Below are 20,158 nucleotides of genomic sequence, written 5' to 3'. Positions count from 1 at the left end.
CTATTAATTCACACATCATAGATGAATGTCAAACATGCTAAGTGAAAGAGGACTTACACAAAAGACTACAAACTGTGTGATTCCAGAACAGGCAAAACTGATTCACAGTGCAAAAAATCAGAACAAAGATGGCCTCAGAGCACAGAATTGGGGTAAGGCATGGAGATGGGAGAGTGGTGGCAGTTAATGATGAAGAGGCAAGAGATAACTTTCCAGGGTAATGGCAATATCTAACCTTGAAAGGAGTTTGGGTTATATAGATATATAGATTTGTCAAAACTTACCAAATGCACAAATTGTACATTTTTTGTAAAATTTTACCTTAAAAATTTGTAAACAAATATTAAATTGTACTTAATGATATGCATACTGAAGTATTTAGTAGAAAATATATTGATACATGTATTTTGAAATGCATTAGAAGAATAAGATGATTAGAGTGCCTAGATGGCTCAGTCAGGTTAAGCATTTAACTCTTGATTTCCACTCAGGTCATGATCTCAAGGTTTATGAGTTGAAGCCACACTAGCATCATGGAGCCTGCTTAGGATTCTCTCTGTCTCTCTCTCTCTGTCTCTCTCTCTCTCTGTCTCTCTGCCCCTCACCTGCTCATGCTCACTCGCTCACTCTCTCGCTTTCTCTCAAAAATAAATAAATAAACCTAAAAAAAAAAAGAATAAGATGATTAATGGAGAGATAGAAAGATGGGTAGATAATAAAACAGGTATAGTAAAATATTAGTGGTAGAATCTAGGTAGAGGTATATGGGTTATTCACTGTATAAATTTGAGGAGGAATTTAAGTTTTCTTATATCTTTTGGTAATAACTGAGCAATCTTGGCTGTTAGACTCATAAAATTAGCCATTAAATTCAGGGTTCTCAATAAAACAATAACCAATCCCTTCGATTTGCACTGCACTTAACTGGCATCGTATGGGAAAGATCTTAACTGGAGAAAAGAAAAATTCGATAAAGCAACTTACAAATACATGGTGTTAGTAGTTCTTCAGAAAATGAAGATCACATTTGATATAAACCCTTTGCCTTTCCAAGGTTTTCTGAACCACCCAAGTCCATCTGGCAAGAGTTTTTCTTCTTCAAAGTTCCTTTCTACCACTTGGGGATACTTCATTTTCAGCATCAATGGAAAAGAAATCTACTATGCTCCACTGCACATCAGAGTAACCAATGTTTCAAAAAAAAGTTATCATTTAAGAAAATTGGAAACTATCTCCATAATTAAATGATTGTGGGAAAACCCCATACTGTTCAGAGTCTAAGACAATTTAAACAAAATAAAGGAAAACATTAACTAACTTTTCTAAACTGTTAAAATGGTTTGAATTTGGTCCCAATTTTGGGTGAAGATCAGCCAAACCAATTCATGCAGTGAAAATTCAACACAAAATACATAATTATAAATATTTATTATACTTCTAGAATAGCAGCTAAAAAAAAAATTACCATTAACAAGGACTTTTGTAGATTAAATAGCACCTCCAAAGCAGGTTCAAACCCTGGGGAAAATCAAGGCATGACTAACATTAAAAAGATAAAGAAAGCTCTAAGAAAAAAGTCAGAGGAGTTCAGAGTCTTTTATTATAAATGCTCTCAGAAAACATATCCCTAATAAGATTTAAGTAGTCCCCAAAAGAATTAGCAGCTCTTTCCGTCTCTAACAAAACATACTTACAGAAATCAGAATATTAAACAGTACCATTGAAGAACGTGAAATATAGCCCTATAACACAAAAGTTAAAAAGGATATAATTTAGCATGCATTATATATACATTTTGCACAAAGATTCCATTGCAGAGAGAATTTTATACTAAAGTATGAAGTGATATGTCCAACTCCAGTGATATGGCAGACTACTTATGTAGAGACCACCTCTCAGTAAAAAACATCTTGACAAAATGCTTGACAAAAACATCTTTTATAAAGTATGGCTGGACGGGTGGTAAAATAAGGGAAACCATACGAAGCTAGAAAAGAAAAAAAATTCCACAGAACTTAACAAGGGTTACAGACAACATTTGCTCTGAGAGATTCTGTGAATTCCTGGTGGCCTAGCACCTGGTTTTAATGACCCACATATGCTGGGACAGAAGACAAACCTTAGGACCCAAGTAAAATGAGAGCTCAGATCAGAAAATCCCACATAAAGCTGGGAACCCCATAAGGAAGTAAACGACAAAAAAAAATCCAGCCTGTAGAAGGAAACAAGTCTATGTTGGGAAAGGCTCTAAGAAAACAAGGGAGGGAGATGGGGCGGGTGGAGAAAAAATATATACTGTCCTGAGAATTCCTAATGACAAAGGCATACTGACTTAGTTTGGTATTTGTACTGATGCTGTGGCCTGAAAAGCCTCAAGCAGAAATTTTAAAGTGGCCCTGGGTTGCTAGTGCTCCAGGGGCCTGGCAGAAGCCAACACAGGAATTTCAAGAACTCCTTTGGATACAGTTCAATGAATATATACAAAAAATGAAAATTCACTAAACACATGAAGAAGACACCATGAACTAGGGATAAGCGGAAATAAGAAACTATAGAATCAAACAGACAAAGATAGCAGATACTAGAATAATTAGATACAAATATAAAATCAATGTTTAAGAATAGATTTAAAGCAATAAAAGATTTCAAATTTTTAAAAATGGAAAGCCATTTTTAAACTGACCAGGCAGATATGAAAAGGAACCAAAAAGAATTTTTAAAAATAAAAAATATAAGAAATTAAATTAAAAGTTCAATACACAGATTAAACAGCATATTAGATATAAGTGAAAATGCACTGGTAAGCTGGAATATAACTCTGAATAATTATTTAAAATGCACAGAGGCAGAAAGAAAAACTAGGAAAGAGAGGGTTACAAGAAATAGAGGACAGAGTAAGCACAGAAGCCCAATATTATATTGGGAATTCCAGAAAAGGGAAAGGCAATATTCAAAGGAATAATAACTAATAATTTTCCAGAATTCATAAGAAACACTCAACCTCAGATTCAAGAATCTAAGCATAAATTAAAGGAAATCCAAACCCAGACACATCATGTGAAACTACAGAACATCAAAGCCAAAGAGAAGATTTTAAAAGCAGACAGACAGAAAATAGAGATTACCTATAAAGACATCATGATTAAAACCAACAGCATTGATAGCTCACTAGTAACAAGGAAAACCAGAAACTGAAATAATAATGTACTAAGAGAAAATGATAGTCAAATAAATGACTGTATAGACACTGACACCATTTTTTAAGAACAGCAAAATACATTTAACTAAAACAAAACAAAACTTAGTTCCTAACTAACAGACCCTCACTAAGTTAGCATCTAACTCAGTATACTTCAGAAACTTGTATTTCAGAAGGAAGACAATTACCAAAGATCTCAGATGTAAAAAGGAATGGTGAGGAAAAAAAAGTAAGCTTGCAGATAAATCTAAACAAGAGTTAACTGTATAAAACAACAGAATAGTCTCTATTTCATTAAAAAAATCAAGACAGAACTTAAATCTTAGAAAATAATAGCATTGGGGGGACTGGGTGGCTCAGATAGTTAAGCATCTGACTTCAGCCCAGGACATGATCTCACAGTTGGTGAGTTCGAGCCCCACATCAGACTCTCTGTGCTAACAGGTCAGAGCCTCAAGCCTACTTCAGATTCTGTGTGTCTCTCTCTGCCCCTCCTCCATGCTACTCTGTCTCTCCCTCAAAAATAAATAAACATTAAAAAAATAACATAATAGCATATAAATTAGGAATAATGGTAACTGGAGCTAAGGATTTGAAGGTGTTTACCTTATTTGGGAGAAACGCAGAAATACACATTAACTAAAACATAAATAACTAAAGATGATATTAAAATCTCTAGGGTTGCCTCTAAAAGAACAAAAAATAGATTAAATTTAACCAGAAGGCAAGAAAGGGAGGGTGGGGTGAGGGAAACATATTAGAACAAATAAAAATCACAAAATAAGACAGTGGTAATGAATCTCAGTAATTCAGTAAACAGAATAAATATAAATAGACTAAAGTCTCTAAGTAAAAGACAAAATTGTCAGACTAAAAATTCCAAACTTAGCTACATGGTATTTACAATAGGTATATCTAAAACATAAAGATACAGGAAAAATAACAGTAATAGACACATAATTAATGCTGCAGAGGGTCATGATACATGATTTGGCTTATAAGCAAGATGAAACAATTTCTAATTTGAGTGTCCTAATAACATAAGCTCAAAATAAATAAAGCAAAAATTGCAAACTACAGAAAGAATTAGATAAGTCCATTGTAGTGATTTGTGAATATCTCTTTCTATAATAGTTCATGTGGACAAAAAATGAGTAAAACATCTAAGATTTAAACAACATATTATCATGTTTCATCTTATGGACACTTATAGAACCCTGATCTCAACAATAATGTATACATAGTCTTTTCAAGAATAGACAGAACTTTTATGTAAAGTGAAGATATTATAGGCCATAAGGCAAGTTTCTCTATGTTGAACTATATGAAATTTGTATTTGTATGCCAAAAACAGTTGAAAATCATTACATATTGTTGAATCTAGATTTCAAATACTCTATAATTTATAGACCAAGACTTCTGACACAACTTTGTTGAAAATTGGTAGCCCCTGCCCCCAAATTTCAATTCCCATATATTTGGAATGTTAAAAGTACCTAAGTAACTGAGGGGTCAAAGAAGAAATAATGAAAATAATAAAAACTTAGAATTAAACACTAAATATTCACTTATCAAAATTGTAGGAATTAGCAAAAATGATACATAAAAGGAAACATATAGCTTATTTTCTTAAAGTCTAAATATTAATGACTTATTCTTCTAATGTAAGAAGTTATAAAAATTAAAAAATATCCCCCCCAAAATAATAAACAGCAGAAATTAATAAAATAGAAAAATATAATAAAGACCAACAAACCAAAAGTTTGTTTTTGAAAAGGCTAACAAAACTGATAAACTTCTAGGAAGCCTGATCAAAACAGGGATGAAAGAGAGACAGGCAGAGACTGTATGACTACAAGTAAACATAATTAGAATAAAATATAACTACAGATGAAGCAAGAATTAAAATATTTAGAAGAAAATATTATTAATAACTTTATACTAGCAAATTTGAAAACTTTAGTGAAATGGACAAATTCTATAATAATACACATTCCTGAAACAAACTAAAAAAGAAACAGAGAAGCTGAATACTCCTACAGTCACTGAACAAAATGAATTCATCGTTATAAAAAAAAAAAAAACCAGCAAGAAAACACCACACTCAAATAGTTTTTACAGGAGAGAAAAGAAATGCAATAAACATATTCCCCAGTTCATTTTATGAAGCTAGCATAACCTTAAAGCCAGACAAAGGCAACATAAGAAAGAGAAAGTACATATCAATCTCACTCATGATAATAAACGTAAAATGTACTAAATCAAATACTACCATATTGACTCCAATTATATTTTTAAAAGGTTTGTTTCATGTACACATGGTTGATTTAACATGAGAAAAATCTGTTCATTTCATTTACTAAAGATCGAAGGAGAAAAATGATATGATCATCAGCAAAACATTAAAAGCATTCTCTCTAAAATCAGTCATACTGCAAAGATGTCTGTTATCTCTATTCCCAACATTTACTGGAGGTTTTGGTCAATATTAGTGTGCATGCTTACACAGACAGACACACAGAAGAAAGACACACACACACATACAAATATAGAAGGGCTTGGAAGGAGGTAATAAAATGCCATTCTTTTATTTTTTACATCAATTGTCTTCATGGAGAACCCCAAAGAATTAATACATTTATAAACTATTTGGAATTAAAAAGAATTTAGAAAGTATTTTGTTTATAAGAGCACTACACAAAAGCCAACTGCATGTCTATAACCAACAATAACATTAGAAAAGGTAAATCTCTTAAAAATACCACTTATAATAACTAAAATAGTTTAAGTATAATTATAAAGAATTATAATCCTTTCGACAAAAACATGTAAGAACTTTATGAAGAAAATAGTAAATGTTATTAAAAGATTAAAGAAGATCTAAATAAATATGGAAAAGTACCATGTCCATGGATAAGAAAATGAATTATCCTAAAAGTGTCAATTACCCTCTAAAATTAATCCACAGAACTAATACTATTCCCTTCAAAATCCTACCAAAGTTTCTCACAGAACTTGAAAAGATGATGTTAAGATTTATATGAAAAAGAAATGGACAATAGCCAAGGAACTGCTGTAGAAGAAAAATTGGTGGGTGAGCAGGCAGCTAGGAAACTTGACCTACCAGATATCAAAAATTATTTTAGAATTATAATAATTAAGATTGTTGATTTGGCAGTGAAAGTAGAGTTCAGAAAGAGACACACATGTATACAGAAAGTTGATATACTGCAGAGACAGCAGTGCAGATTAGTAGACACAGGACAAATTATTCAAGAAATATGTAAAAACATTTGGAAAAAGTAAAATTTATCTCTATTCTAAATCATACACAAAATTTCAGATGAATTAAGAATCTAAATGTCAATGTCAAAACATTTCAGCTTTAGAATGTATAGAAATATGATAATGATCTCAGGGTTGGGAAAGATTTCTAAATAAAAACATGTTGAAAGTACTAATCATATTATGAGGGAAAAATTTTTAAACAATAAAATTTAGCAGTTTGGTGCACCAAAAGAACCATAAAGGGGTTGAGAAGACAAGTCACAAAATGAGAAAAAATATATAAAACACATGTAACTAACAATAACATCTAGGATATAAAGAACTCCCATAAATCAATATGAAAAAGACAACCCAAAGAAAAATGGACAAAGTTTTTTTTAAGGGGCATTTTACATAAGAGGAATGACAAATGGCTCATAAATATATGAAAAGACATTCAACTTCTTTGGTAATTAGAGAAATACAAATTAAAAGGGCAATAAGATACCCAAGTATTGGTTAGGACATGGAGCAATGGGAATTGTCAAACCCCTGCTGGTGGGCAGGTAATTGGCTACCACTATTCTGTAAATATTTTGGCATTAGGAAAGCTGAACACGTGTATTCCATGACTAATTCCACACCTAGGAATATACCCTAGAAAATTTTTGCACATATGTACCAAAAGACAAATACAAGAATGTATTTTCCTACTTGGAGGGGTCAAAATGAGAACTTAATTGCAAAATGTTTAATTAACCATTATACAACATATTCACCCAAAATTAATATTTATAGAACACATAAATACTCTTTTCATGGACTTCTTATTCATTGTCAAATTCATAATTAATATCCTCTTGTAAATGCAGAGATAAAACACAATGACAAGCCAATTTTTGATAAGGCATGAATGACTTTTTGTTCACACTGACAGGCATATATACTTTAATTACCAAAAACTAAACTGAGCATTTATGAAAGAAAATCCTTTTGGAAGGCTACTTCAATTTAATCAGGATTAAAAGTAAATAAAACCTTTATCATCCTTAAATAAAATAACTTTAGCTTTAATACCATGCCTAATCAGAAAATATAGAGAAGAAAACAGTAAGAGTATGGAGAGCCTGGTGTCCCATGGTCTTCCTTAATAACAATCCACTTTCAAGAGACTGTAATCTATTCAACAGAAAGCATTCTACCAAGGATCTTAATCAGATTCTGAGAAAATACACACTCAAAATAAACAATATGCCACTAAAACCAAAACAATGTAGGTATTAGCAGCTATACAAGAGGTTAGCCTCTATCTGATGAGTCATTTCTAGAATGATGACAGTCTACGTCTTTGAAGTGCTTTCTATTCAAACTGGAAAATATATAAAGGTAGGAATCACCTTCAAAGCAGGTTGACTTGAGAAATTTTCCTTCACTTTACATACTTTTATTTGACTCTATGCAAACATCAAACTAAGAATGGCAAAAATGAGTCTCTCTTCCTACATATTAATACTAACTTTTTCTCTGTTTTCTCAAGGCATTTTACTTTCAGCATCCAAGTCCATAAGAAATTTAGAAGATGACATGGTATTTAATACATTCAGGCTGGGGAAAGCTTTTCAGAAGGATGATACTCCTCAAAAATCAGTCGTCGTTCCTTCTCTGGAACAATATAAAAATGATGAGAGCAGTTTCATGAACGATGAGGAAAACAAAAATTCAAAGGTAAGTGGCAATGGGACTTATCCTTTTTTCAGTGGAAATCTGAATGATGTTTACAATGCTTTTGAAAGTAAAATTTTATAAAAATATATGCAAGCAGTCACATTACGCTTTAGGACAACTGACGAAATTTCGTACATAGCAGGTGGTTTTTCCATTCTGGACAACACCTCTTATCCAAAAGGTTTTTCCCAAAAACCTATATCTAATGTATTTTTAAAGAGTCAAAACAGTACACAGCCATCTTTGAGATCAGTGAGAATACTATACAACTATATTATAGTTCTATTCCCAATAAGACAGCTAAAACACAAATCAACCTTTTCTTTACAGAACACAGGCTCCAAACATAATTTCTTAAATCATGGTCTGCCACTGAATCTGGCTATAAAACCTTATCTGGCACTAAAAGGATCTGTAGCTTTTCCAGCTGAGAATGGAGTTCAGAATACTGAATCAACACAAGAAAAGAGAGAAATTGGGGATGAAGAAAACTCAGCTAAATTTCCTATAGGAAGGAGAGATTTTGACAGTGAGTAGTCTTTTTAAAATTCAATTCTTACATCTTAATACTATAAAAGAGAATTCTGACTTTAAGTGGATCTGGATCCAATCTTAACAAAATCAAGTAAGACCATGGTTCAATTACACTTGACGTTAAGTGCCCCCTGCCACAGATGTGGGATTAAAAAGAATTTAAGAGTTATTGTAATTCTGACTTACTCAGAATTAGCTGTATAAGATCCATTCTCTTATTTCTAATAAATTTTGTGTGATAATAATAGTCCTTTAGACAATTTAAACTATTTTATTCCTTCAGTGCTCAGGTGCATGCTGGGAAGAGTCTATCGACCTTGTTGGCAAGTCTGAAACCTGCTGGACCACATCTTTCCTGAAGAAAACAAAATCATTTAATTGTCTGTCCAGGAAAAAGCCCTTAATGTTACTATGACTTGTATTATTTAAAATGTCTGTTTTAAAATAAATAAATCTGTAACTTAAATGATATGCTTTATCTGTGCATTAAACTTTGTGAATATTCTGCATAATTATGATTTATGAGTATTTTTTAAAGCTTAACATACTAACCTTATATACACTTCAGACCAATATAATAAAGAATCATAACTTATACCTTGATCTCTTTTTTAATTTTTTTTAATATTTATTTATTTTTGAGAGAGAGAGACAGAGACAGAGCATGAGTGGTGGAGGATAGAAAGAAAGGGAGACACAGAATCCGAAGCAGGCTCCCGGCTCTGAGCTGTCAGCACAGAGCCCGTTGTGGGGCTCGAACCCATGGACCACGAGATCATGACCTGAGCTGAAGTCGGACACTTAACCGACTGTGCCACCCACACGCCCCTATATCTTGATCTCTTAAAAATTAAGTAGATGCCTTTGGTGAATGGTTTAATATATACAGAAATCTAAAGCAAATAAAAAACAAATTCATAGTCTAAAAAATTGAGTTAACTTTGTCTGGCCAGTAATCAATTTGTCCTTGCCTGCACAGTTGTTGCTTTTTGCTACTCTAGCTATTTTGCCACATAATTTATTCTGGAAATTGTTTGATGTCTTAGGTATTTTAAAATTTTTATGTTGAGATGGTTCATTTCCACTATCACAAAGATTATTTTCATCATCTAAATCCACCTGTTTCCTCTTTGAGCTTTTATTTCCTGTCTGACTACTTGATTTCCTTGCAACTTTTTCACTTTTACTTCTGTCCAGATGAACATTTCCAGAACTCGTTCCAACTGTTGGTCTTCTAACAGATGAATTTACACCTTCTGTTATGCAAGATGAAAAGAGGAAAGAGATTACATAATATTTAGTATTGTTACCTATGAAAATTTTACAATAAAGTTTAAAATTCACTAAAGAATATTCAAAAATTTGATTTGCAATCACATAACACCATAAATTACATGATTAGCAAATACAGCCATATTACTATCACATTAATTTTCATTTTCCCCATATCACTTTTTACCCCTACAAACAAATATTTGCTTTGTTTGAATGCATGACACTTAACCCTTAAATACTACAAGTGATTTCTTAAATACATTTAGTTGAATCAAACTGTGTCCTATTCCTCCTAGATTTGTACATAGATATAACTTTTTAAATAAACTCAGGTCTTATAAATATAAACCTTTACATTTCACATTTCATACTTTGCAAAACAAAATCTAGTTTTATTTAAGTTAAAACTAATTAATACACTAGAATTAAATTGTTATTTAATTACTCAAATAAGGTCAATTACCAGAAAGGTCATTTTCCATGTGAAGTACATACAAAGGCTCTGATGCTGAATTAACATCATTCCATTTATCCTTGCTTATTATCCAGTCCTCTTTATAAGTACAAGCAAACTGGGATCTAATTAAGGTTTGCTTCATCTAGTAACAGAAAGAAGAAAGTATACAATTTATTTTGATTTATTTTTTCATCTAAATAGAAATATACTCTATATTAATCAAGAGATCATAAAAATTTCCTTTGGGGCACCTGAGTGGCTCAGTCAGTTGAATGTCCTACTCCTGATTTTGGATCAGGTCATGATCCCAGAGTTGTGAGTTCGAGCCCCATGCCAGGCTCCGTGTTGAGTGCAGAGACTGCTTAAGATTCACTCTCTCCCTCTGCCCCTCTCCCCTGCTCACTCTCTTGCTAAAATATTTTTTTAGTTGCCCTTAAAAATTCCATTATTCACTGGGAACTTTTAACGCTTGAAGTTTCATAATCTGCAAACTCATTCTTTGCTACAACTGGCATTTTTGTTCTTTTCAGTAATACCACCTTTATGCACATTTAAAAAATTTTTGTAACAGTTTAGAAAAATCAATTTGAGACTCCAGAATATGCGAATACTTAAATATTTAGGAAAATAAGAAAGATGATTCAAATATATCATTCTAGGAAGATGTGACCAAGAGATTTAATGGTCCAATATTCAAAATAAACGCTCACATTTATCTTCAAAGATCATAAGTAGGAGAAAATCAGAAAGCGAAATTTAATTCTCAACCACTAAAAAGGACGTCAAGGAAGTAGTTTTGGAAATGTACTCTGCAAACATAAAACCAGTGGCTGTTTTAGGGAAAGAAATTAATTTCAGAACAAAGTAATCTATATGGACAATGCAAATTTCAGTAATTACAGTTGATATATAATGACATTTAGTTATAACTTGCAGATATCTCCAAATTGAGATGTCAAATCCCTTTCAGAAAAAGATGTTTAAATTTAAGATAAATGAAGGGCACTTGGGTGGCTCAGTCAGTTAAGCGGCCAACTTTAGCTCAGGTCATGATCTCACGGTTTGTGGGTTCGAGCCCCACATCAGGCTCTGTTTTGACAGCTCAGAGCCTGGAGCCTGCTTCGGATTCTATGTCTCACTTTTTTTCTGTCCCTCCCTTCCTTGTGCTCTGTCTCTCTCTCTCTCTCTCTCTCTCTCTCAAAAATAAACATTAAAAAAATTTTTTTAAGAAATTTCAGATGAGTAAATATTAAAGAGGACTTCAACAATTCAAAAATTTAATACGTCAAAAACTACATTATGTGGAACATTACTTACAAAATATTGATTGATACCGTTCATAGTCTAAAACAGCACAACTTTTTATTTCATATTCAGCAATTAAGTATTATGTTATACATTCAGAGAGATCACTGCATTAACTCAGTTAGACGTTTGCAAAGATAATGGCAGTGAAATACAGACTATGATTTAAAAGGAATTAGATTAATCCAGTTGCTTCATAAAAGCAAGTGTTCCTGTCGTAGACTCTAAGTCTAAAGTTCTTTCTTGGCCAGCAAGAAAGCGGGATGCAGGATTAAAAGCGAGAGATGGCTAATGTCCGGGAAAAGACAAGAGCCCCGAATAAGGGTCCTTGCTCCATATTTATTAAAATCAGACGGCTTACAAATGTGATGGGCATGCACAAAGAGACAATGAATCTGTGAACATTAACTCACGGACATGAGAGAAAAGGGGGTTTTGAAGATATATGGTATTTGGGGTTTGGGTCAATATAAAACAAAATCCTGGCGCCTGGTAGATGGGCAGATGGTTAGATGGTTAGATGGTTGTTAACGGCAGGACAGGAGGCATCATGTCTGTTTATCTTAGCTAGCCTAAGAGATAAGACAGATGGGGCAAATAACTTCAGGGTTAACAAGGCACCTTTTCTTTTGCTAATCAGCTCTGCTCTGGGTAGCTTCAGCCCTGGAATCTATAGCCCTATATACCTATTTACCTAATTTGGTCCTTCCTTCCTGTGAAAGCAGCTCTCTGCTATACTACTAAGTTGGGGGATGTTTTCGCCCTGAATGCCTAATCTTGATTACCTCATATACCTTTATATTGGGGGCCTTTGCCCCCCTCTTTATTCTGGGGCCTTTGCCCCTCCCTCTGTATCCTGGGGGCCTTGGCCCCTCCCAACTTTAATCTGGGGTCCTTTGCCCCTCCCAACTCTATTCTAGGGTTCTTATTCAGTTTACCCAAGCTTGGGTGAGAGCAACCTAAGGCTTTGTAATTGGTGTAAGCCCAGGGAATTTCTAAGCTTATTCCCCACATGTTCCCAGAGTGACATGTTTATGTCCTTCTAATGGTGTCTATGAGAGCTCCAGTTCCCATACCACTAAAAATTATGTTTAATTTGTTTAAAAAATTAAACAACTGGAGTTTGATATCTTCCATTTTAAGCATAAAAACTCACAAAATTGAAAAAGAAATGTGAAAATGTAAAAGATCAAACTCTATTTGAAATAGTGTAAGAAAGTGGCTCTTGATTATGGATGATGGAACTATAATCCACTATCCTCCTGAATCCACATGAATACAACTACTATTATACATTTTCCATCATGAGATCCACTAAAATATAACTAGCCCTTTCTGGACTTTATTAATTCTATACATATAGAATTAAAGCAAATGATAAAGCCATTAAAATACATTTTGTTAATAAAATGAACTTCGTAAAGTTTATATTGCACCACATCATTACTCTAGTAACATTATCAAAAACTTTTATTTCTATCTGCAAAACCAGTACTAACAATTGACATTATCTCTTTATACAACATTTCTTTCATTTCACCAGAGTTATTGCTTATAAAGAATTATAAACTAATTGCCCATAATGAGTTGTAAAGAGTACAGCAAGACCATGAAGGCAAATGAATGCTAAGTGGCTGGCTAGGATCATTTCCATGGTACCCAGATAGTGATAGCCCCTGTGGGTGGCTTAGACCACTTTAGTGTCCCACACTCTGAAAAAATATACAATAATTATTTACTACAGACAACTGATGTTTTCTCAGTCTCACATTTAGCAAAAATAAACATTTCTTTAGAAAGCAGTGTCATTTTTAAAAATATTTATTTATTTTTGAGAGATAGAGCTTGAGCAGGAGAGGGGCAGAGAGAGAGGGAGACACAGAATCTGAAGCAGGCTCCAGGCTCCGAGCTGTCAGCACAGAGACCAACACAGGGCTCAACCTCACAAACTGCAAGATCATGACCTGAGCCAAAGTTGGACGCTTAACCAACTGAGCCACCCAGGGGCCCCAGAAAGCAGTGTCATTTTTATTGTTGACATACAACTAAGTAAAAACCTTTCCTTGTTATGTAAATACAGGTACAGAATAAGTGTCATAGCCCTTGTCACAACTACATTTCCTTTCTTAAGGCCCCCTATAGAGAAATTCTTGAGGCTTAGTGACAGTAGGGTAATTTCAGAAGCCAGAATTATAAGGCAATGGATTCCTAAAATACCGAGAATAGATTCAGATGTGAAAGGAAATAGTTAACCACTTTATTCACCATAAAAAATATTATTTATAAAAATATCAAAACATGAGAACCACAACTGTTCTACAGTAATCTTGGAATACTTATGTCCAAAAGAAATAACTGAGTAGTTACAATGAAGGTATTTTTTTTTCTTTCTGTAAAAGATTACACGTGGGTTTTCTTTCCCCACCCTGTACAAAAATCTCTTTTTTTTAAATCAATTATGACTTATTAAGTTCCAACTATGTAATAAACAGGCACACAGAATACTAAAGGGATTACTTAGATGGCTTCTATAATCACAAAGGTATTCTACTTATAAAACCTGCTGTTGACACACAGCTGGAAGAAATAATAAATAAATTGGATATCAGACTCAAGATTGAAAAGATGTCAGAACACTAGAACCATAAGTAGAAAATAATAAGATGAAAATGAATGAGGATAAACAAAGTCCTGTATTTAAGTTCAAAATATCAGTTACAGATGAGGATGACGAAAACCTGACTTAAATGCAATATATGAAAAAGACCTGGAGATTTTCATTGATCGTGAACTTGACTGGAGCCAACAATGTGATGTCCAGCTAAAAAAAAAAAAAAAAAAAAAAAAAAAAAGCAAAACCAGCACAAAAAGACAGTGATGTGATTGGAAAGGCTCCAGATTTGCAGTTAAAAGACGTGCTTTCTACAACTGGCCCTATCACTTATAAACTGGATATTTCGGGTAAACCTCTGAACCTCTCACTTATCCACACATAAATGGGAATAATATTAATCTTACAGAACTGTCAGAATTAAGTAAAGTTAAAAATAGGAAAGGACCATATAAGCTCTAGAGATCCATGTAGATGCCATGCAATTAATTAATGTAGTAACATATATGAAGACAGTTTCCTATACAGTAAGAAATCTGTTAAATTAGAGTTCTCACGACCAGGACAACTCTAAAATTATTCTAGGAATGCAACTCAAAAACTGAACTTACAATCAACATCTTCATTTCAGTTATCAAAACAATACAAGCTGCATTGGCTTGTATTTGTAACTTAAAAGAGATTGCTTTTGTTCATAAAAGTTGAATTTTTCTGTACAAGATTAGTGGCTACATAGAATTGAGATTACTTCCTGTTGCAAATCTTCCAAATCTCTCTGTGTATTTGATTTGGAATCACAAACAAGCAAAACAATTCCCTCTTGAAACTGCTTTTGAAATACTAAACAACTAAGAATAATGTCCAGATTCATACATGGCTGTTAAAATCATTTTATGTTCAAGTCACATGAGAGAAAAGGATTGAACATTTTCCTTTGTAGAGTGATTTCCCCCCTTTGGAAAGATTTCTATCCACAGTAAAATTGCAATGAACTTCAAACTTGCCAAGAATTGGAAAAGTCCTTTTGCCACAAGCCCTTTTTAAATTGGAATTATTAGTAAGTTCCCAGTTTGAGGAAAATAGTACTTCACATAGGAAAGCCTGACTCTAGCTAAATTAAGACAAATGAGTCAAAATACTGTAAAGTTGCAGTCACTCTCTGAGTTAGGTGTATTAATAAGATAATGAAAGCGCTAAGCCCCATTATGTTGATAAATAAATCAACAAGTTTGAAAGAGGAATTTATTTTCAACATACTCATTAAATATGCAACTGAAAATAAATATCCTAAATTTATCTTTTCATTCTTACATTACTGCCTTTTCAAAAAGACCAGATTTGTTATCGTTAATGGCATATGAACGTAAAATACATCAAATAATTCATTGCTTCATCAGTGAAATTCAATTTATTTCATTAAATAGCAGAAAGATATTTTTGACCTAAGTAGTAGCATTACTTTTTTTTATGACTCTTGACTATAATTACTATGCCTTTATCTACTCTTTGGAAAGAGCATAAAGTCTTTGAAGTCTTATACCTGACTACAAACCCTTACTCCGTTACTTACTAACTGTAAGGTCTAGAAAATGATGTCTTCTAGAATTGAACAAGGATTAACTGGGATGAAAGATATAAAATGTCTAATATAACACTTGACACTTAGTAGGTATGCAATAAATCCCAACCTCATTACTTCAGCCCAACAAATTCAACTTTAGTTCAGTCTAATACAAACATCCCATTTTCATTCTAATGAAAAATGCTGCTCTCTCTCTTAAATAAAGTCTGCTTAATGTCACCTTCTCAAAGAGATCTCTACTGGTCATCCTATTTAAAATCAAAACACACACAAAGGAACACACTCTCCTTATTCCCTTCCCTAGCTTTATTTCACTCCAGAGCACTAATAAACTTCTAATGTTCCACATAATTCACTTGTTTTGTTGTTTGCCTCTTCCAACTAAAATGTAAGCTCTGTGAACAAAACCCTTAATTTGGCAACTGGTGGCCAAACCCTTAGTTTGGTTCTGGCCTTCCTGTGGCCTCCCCAACCCCACAGGGTGAGGAGTCTATAGGGCCCACTTGGAGACTATCACTCCCTTTTTGATCCTATTCCAAGTACCTGGGACCCCAGAATTCCCTGCTCAAACTATCTTAGGTACTGGGCTGGTGCTGGCCTCTTTCTCTAGGTTCAAGGGCAGACTGTTTATGGCAAGGGTGATGGGGAGGAGAGTGCGTACACCTCTTGAAGGAATGTCCCTAAGAGTATAGAACAGAACAAAGATTGAAAGGGGCTCTGGAGGTGGGCCATGTATGGGCTTCCATTTATATTCTTGTACTCCAGCCCCACAAATATTTGGGGAAGACCTGTCCATGAGGGCAGGGGCTTTTGTCTGTTTTGTTCACTGAGGTATCTCCAGTGCCTAGGACATAGCCTGGTACCCAGGAGGCATATAAAACATGTTTGTTGAACAAATCAAGTAAGTAAAATTATAAGACTGTAATAACAGATATATGCAAGAGGAAGGTATGAGGGAACAGAAACATGAGTAAGAAAAGGCTTGGAGGTAGAAAAAAGATTTACAAAATGGATTCTACTCTTTAATACAGACAAAGGAAACCATGTGATACAGAAATGAGAGAAGTAGACTGGCAAAGAACAGCTAAATCACCCTAAGAACACAAGCTTTGACATAGAAAAACACGTAAGACAAAGTAAGCCCCACTCTGTTCGGCAGAGTAATGAAACCGTTCGATAAAGAAACAAGAGAAAGGCATACATGCAGAGAAAACCTAAATCACATTTAAATACTGAAAACCATGCAGCTGAGTCCTTAAGCCCCATTATATCCACTGTTCCTTTAAAGTTCTTAAATAGTCCACCTTTTTCAGGCTCTCATGCACATATCCTCACAATAAGCCCTACAAAAAATAACCATTCCTTAAAACCACAAAAGCCACACACACTTTCCTTAACCTTGCCCTACACTATTTACTCACTTATTTTGTACAGCTACCCAGTACACAGTCTATACTAGTGAGATAACCTAATACTTTCATCAGGTTATTTGCTCAGCTTAGAAGTCTCTCTTGCATTCTCTCTGCCTTTTTAAATCTTATTCTCATTTCTCAAGGCCAGGGCACCATTTTCTCTACTTATTGGTCTCTAGTTCTTCCTTTTGTGGGTATCTCTAATCCATCAGAACTACAACTCCTCTAATATGCTAGCCACATGTAGCTAATTAATGAAAATTAAATGAAACTAAAAATCCAGCGCCTCAGTTGCAGTGGCCACATTCCAAGCACTTGACAGCAACATGTGTTAGCATAGTTACAGAACATTTCCACAGAAAGTTCCACTGGAGAGCACTGTTCCAGAGCAACGCGTTATCATCTACACCCTGTAGCACTTTCATGTGCTGCAAATGGATTCTCAAAGGAGTCTGGGACATGTTTTGTTTGCTGGGTCCATAATATTGAAACCCATATGCAACTTTATATTACTAAAGGAGAACTCGCATCTGTTCCCCACGTCTTCTAACTACTACCTGATGTAAAAGGATCAATTAAGCTTTGGAAAAAAATTGTAATCATTTTGTCTTCTAAAAATACTATTTCTTTCCTATTTTCTCCACTCATTCTGGGACTCATTAGGCACATGTTAGATTTTTCTCTGTGTCCTGCGCTTTTCTATAGATTTTTAAATTCTTTACTCTCTCTTTGCTTTAGTTTGGATATTTTTCTAATGACCTATCTCCAAGTCTACTTTTTTTTTTTTTTTTTTTTTTTTTTATTTTTGGGACAGAGAGAGACAGAGCATGAACGGGGGAGGGGCAGAGAGAGAGGGAGACACAGAATCGGAAACAGGCTCCAGGCTCCGAGCCATCAGCCCAGAGCCTGACGCGGGGCCCGAACCCACGGACCGCGAGATCGTGACCTGGCTGAAGTCGGACGCTCAACCGACTGCGCCACCCAGGCGCCCCTCCAAGTCTACTTTTGCCACCTAATGCTATGTCTGGTCTACTATTAAACTCATCTAATGAGTTCTTAATTTCAGATGATGTTTTTACAGTCCTGGAATGCCTCTTTGGTTCTGTTTTATAGATTTTAATTCTCTGCTGGAATTCCCCAATCATCATCCATTTTGCCCATCTTTTCCTATAATTACTTTTACATGTTGAAAAATTTTTAATTCCTTGTCAGTTAATTCTAGTATCTGGATTACTTGTAAATCTGCCACTAATGTTAGTTTTCTCTCTTAATTAAAGGAAAAATCTGCCTACCTCTTTTCTTTTTTTTTAATACGAAATTTATTGTCAAATTGGTTTCCATACAATACCCAGTGCTCATCCCAAAAGATGCCCTCCTCAATACCCATCACCACCCTTCCCTCCCTCCCACCCCCCATCAACCCTCAGTTTGTTCTCAGTTTTTAAGAGTCTCTTAGGCTTTTGCCTACCTCTTTTCATGTCCAGAATTATTTTATTTCATGTTGGATGTTGTGTATAAAGACTGTAGACACTCCAGATGAAGTTTCCCCTATCTAGAAGGGTTTCCCTTGTCTCTGTTAAGCAGACACAGCAAAGGGCTGATAACCTACATGCAGTCAGGGACTAAGCTGATTAAGAGCTAGGTTCTACTTATCATAACTTACATTTGTCTTCTGGTTCTCATCTCTTCCTCAGGAATGTCTCTCTCAGGCTTTCAATCGAGAGCCTTGTGGATCTCTGTTGTCTCTGACCTGAAAGTCTGGGGGATTCAATCTGTCTTTCAGAGGTTTTTCCACTGTGCTCTTAGGCCTCCTATCTTACTTACTCCATTTCCAAATATGACAAATAAGTTGAAAAGGAGACAGCCATGGGTTGAAGGCAGTTCCCACTCCTCAAGCAGGGTCTTGTCTTCTAGCTACCTCAAGAGCATAGGTGATTTTAGTCTACTGAATTTTTTTTGAATTTTTTTTAATGTTTATTTATTTTTGAGACAGAGAGAGACAGAGCATGAATGGGGGAGGGTCAGAGAGAGAGGGAGACACAGAATCTGAAGCAGGCTCCAGGCTCTGAGCTGTCAGCACAGAGCCCGAGCAGGGCTCGAACTCACGGACCGTGAGATCATGACCTGAGCCAAAGTCAGACGCTTAACCAACTGAGCCACCCAGGCGCCCCTGGTCTACTGAATTTTAGCCACCCACTTGGCTTCAAAATTGAGCATATGTTGGCATGCCCGGGTGGCTTGGATGGTTGAGCATCCAACTCTTGATTTCAGCTCACATCATGATCCCAGGGTTGTGCGATTGAGCCCCACGGCAGGCTCCACACTGAGAACAGGGACTGCTTGGGATTCTCTCTCTCCCTCTGCCCTTCTCCCCTGCTGGCACTCTCTTCATCTCTCTCCCTCTCTCTAAAAACAAACAAACAAACAAACAAACAATCTAGCATATGTGCACTAGGTAAAAATAATCATGCGTTCAGGGCTCCTAAAGTTTTCAAATTTTTGCCAACCCCCCAAGACACCCAGTCTTTGTTAGTTACTCCTTCCCTCAGAAGAGTTCCTTTATGTGGGCCAACGTCAATCCTTGGCTCACATCTAAAACTGGCAAATAATCTCAGGGAACAAAACAGCTGATAATAAGCTGCTCACCTCACAAGGACTTTACTCTCCCCAGACTTTTAGTTTACTTAAATAGCTGTGCTTACATACCTTTCCTATGTCTTTAAAATATATCCTTCCCCATTTATCTGCTTTTTATTTTGTTATTGTAGCAGAAATGGTATTCTGTCATGGC

At 34.7% G+C, this 20,158-nt stretch overlaps 2 protein-coding genes across 8 annotated transcripts in view; one reads left to right on the top strand and one right to left on the bottom strand.

The window, feature by feature from the left end:
* The window catches only part of PARPBP (PARP1 binding protein), a 149,008-nt gene that overhangs the window by 74,110 nt on the left and 54,740 nt on the right, over positions 1-20,158 (bottom strand). For 3 of the 7 annotated variants that reach the window (XR_009617016.3, XR_009617017.3, XR_009617018.3), the window contains exons 10-11: positions 10,464-10,599; positions 9,845-9,981 (exon numbers count right to left, since the gene is read on the bottom strand). Coding sequence is in view for 2 of the 7 variants with exons in the window: in XM_060656591.3 (XP_060512574.2) it covers positions 9,641-9,981; positions 10,464-10,599 (477 nt within the window). In the remaining 5 variants the exon portion in view is untranslated. Of the gene's footprint in view, positions 1-1,517; positions 1,743-7,938; positions 8,129-9,399; positions 9,982-10,463; positions 10,600-20,158 lie in introns of those variants that run through there. The other 4 variants (XR_013556672.2, XM_060656592.3, XM_060656591.3 and 1 more) reach the window with 4 other exon arrangements.
* On the top strand, positions 6,486-9,121 carry PMCH (pro-melanin concentrating hormone). The gene is made up of 3 exons (XM_060656598.3): positions 6,486-8,191; positions 8,522-8,720; positions 9,009-9,121. Exons 1-3 carry the CDS (start codon positions 7,943-7,945, stop codon positions 9,056-9,058), a joined length of 498 nt encoding a protein of 165 aa, XP_060512581.1. The 5' UTR covers positions 6,486-7,942; the 3' UTR covers positions 9,059-9,121.

Source organism: Panthera onca, chromosome B4 (genome assembly GCF_046562875.1).
Source record: "Panthera onca isolate mPanOnc1 chromosome B4, mPanOnc1 haplotype 2, whole genome shotgun sequence".
NCBI lineage: Eukaryota > Metazoa > Chordata > Mammalia > Carnivora > Felidae > Panthera > Panthera onca.
This window is presented reverse-complemented; position numbering and strand designations above follow the sequence as displayed.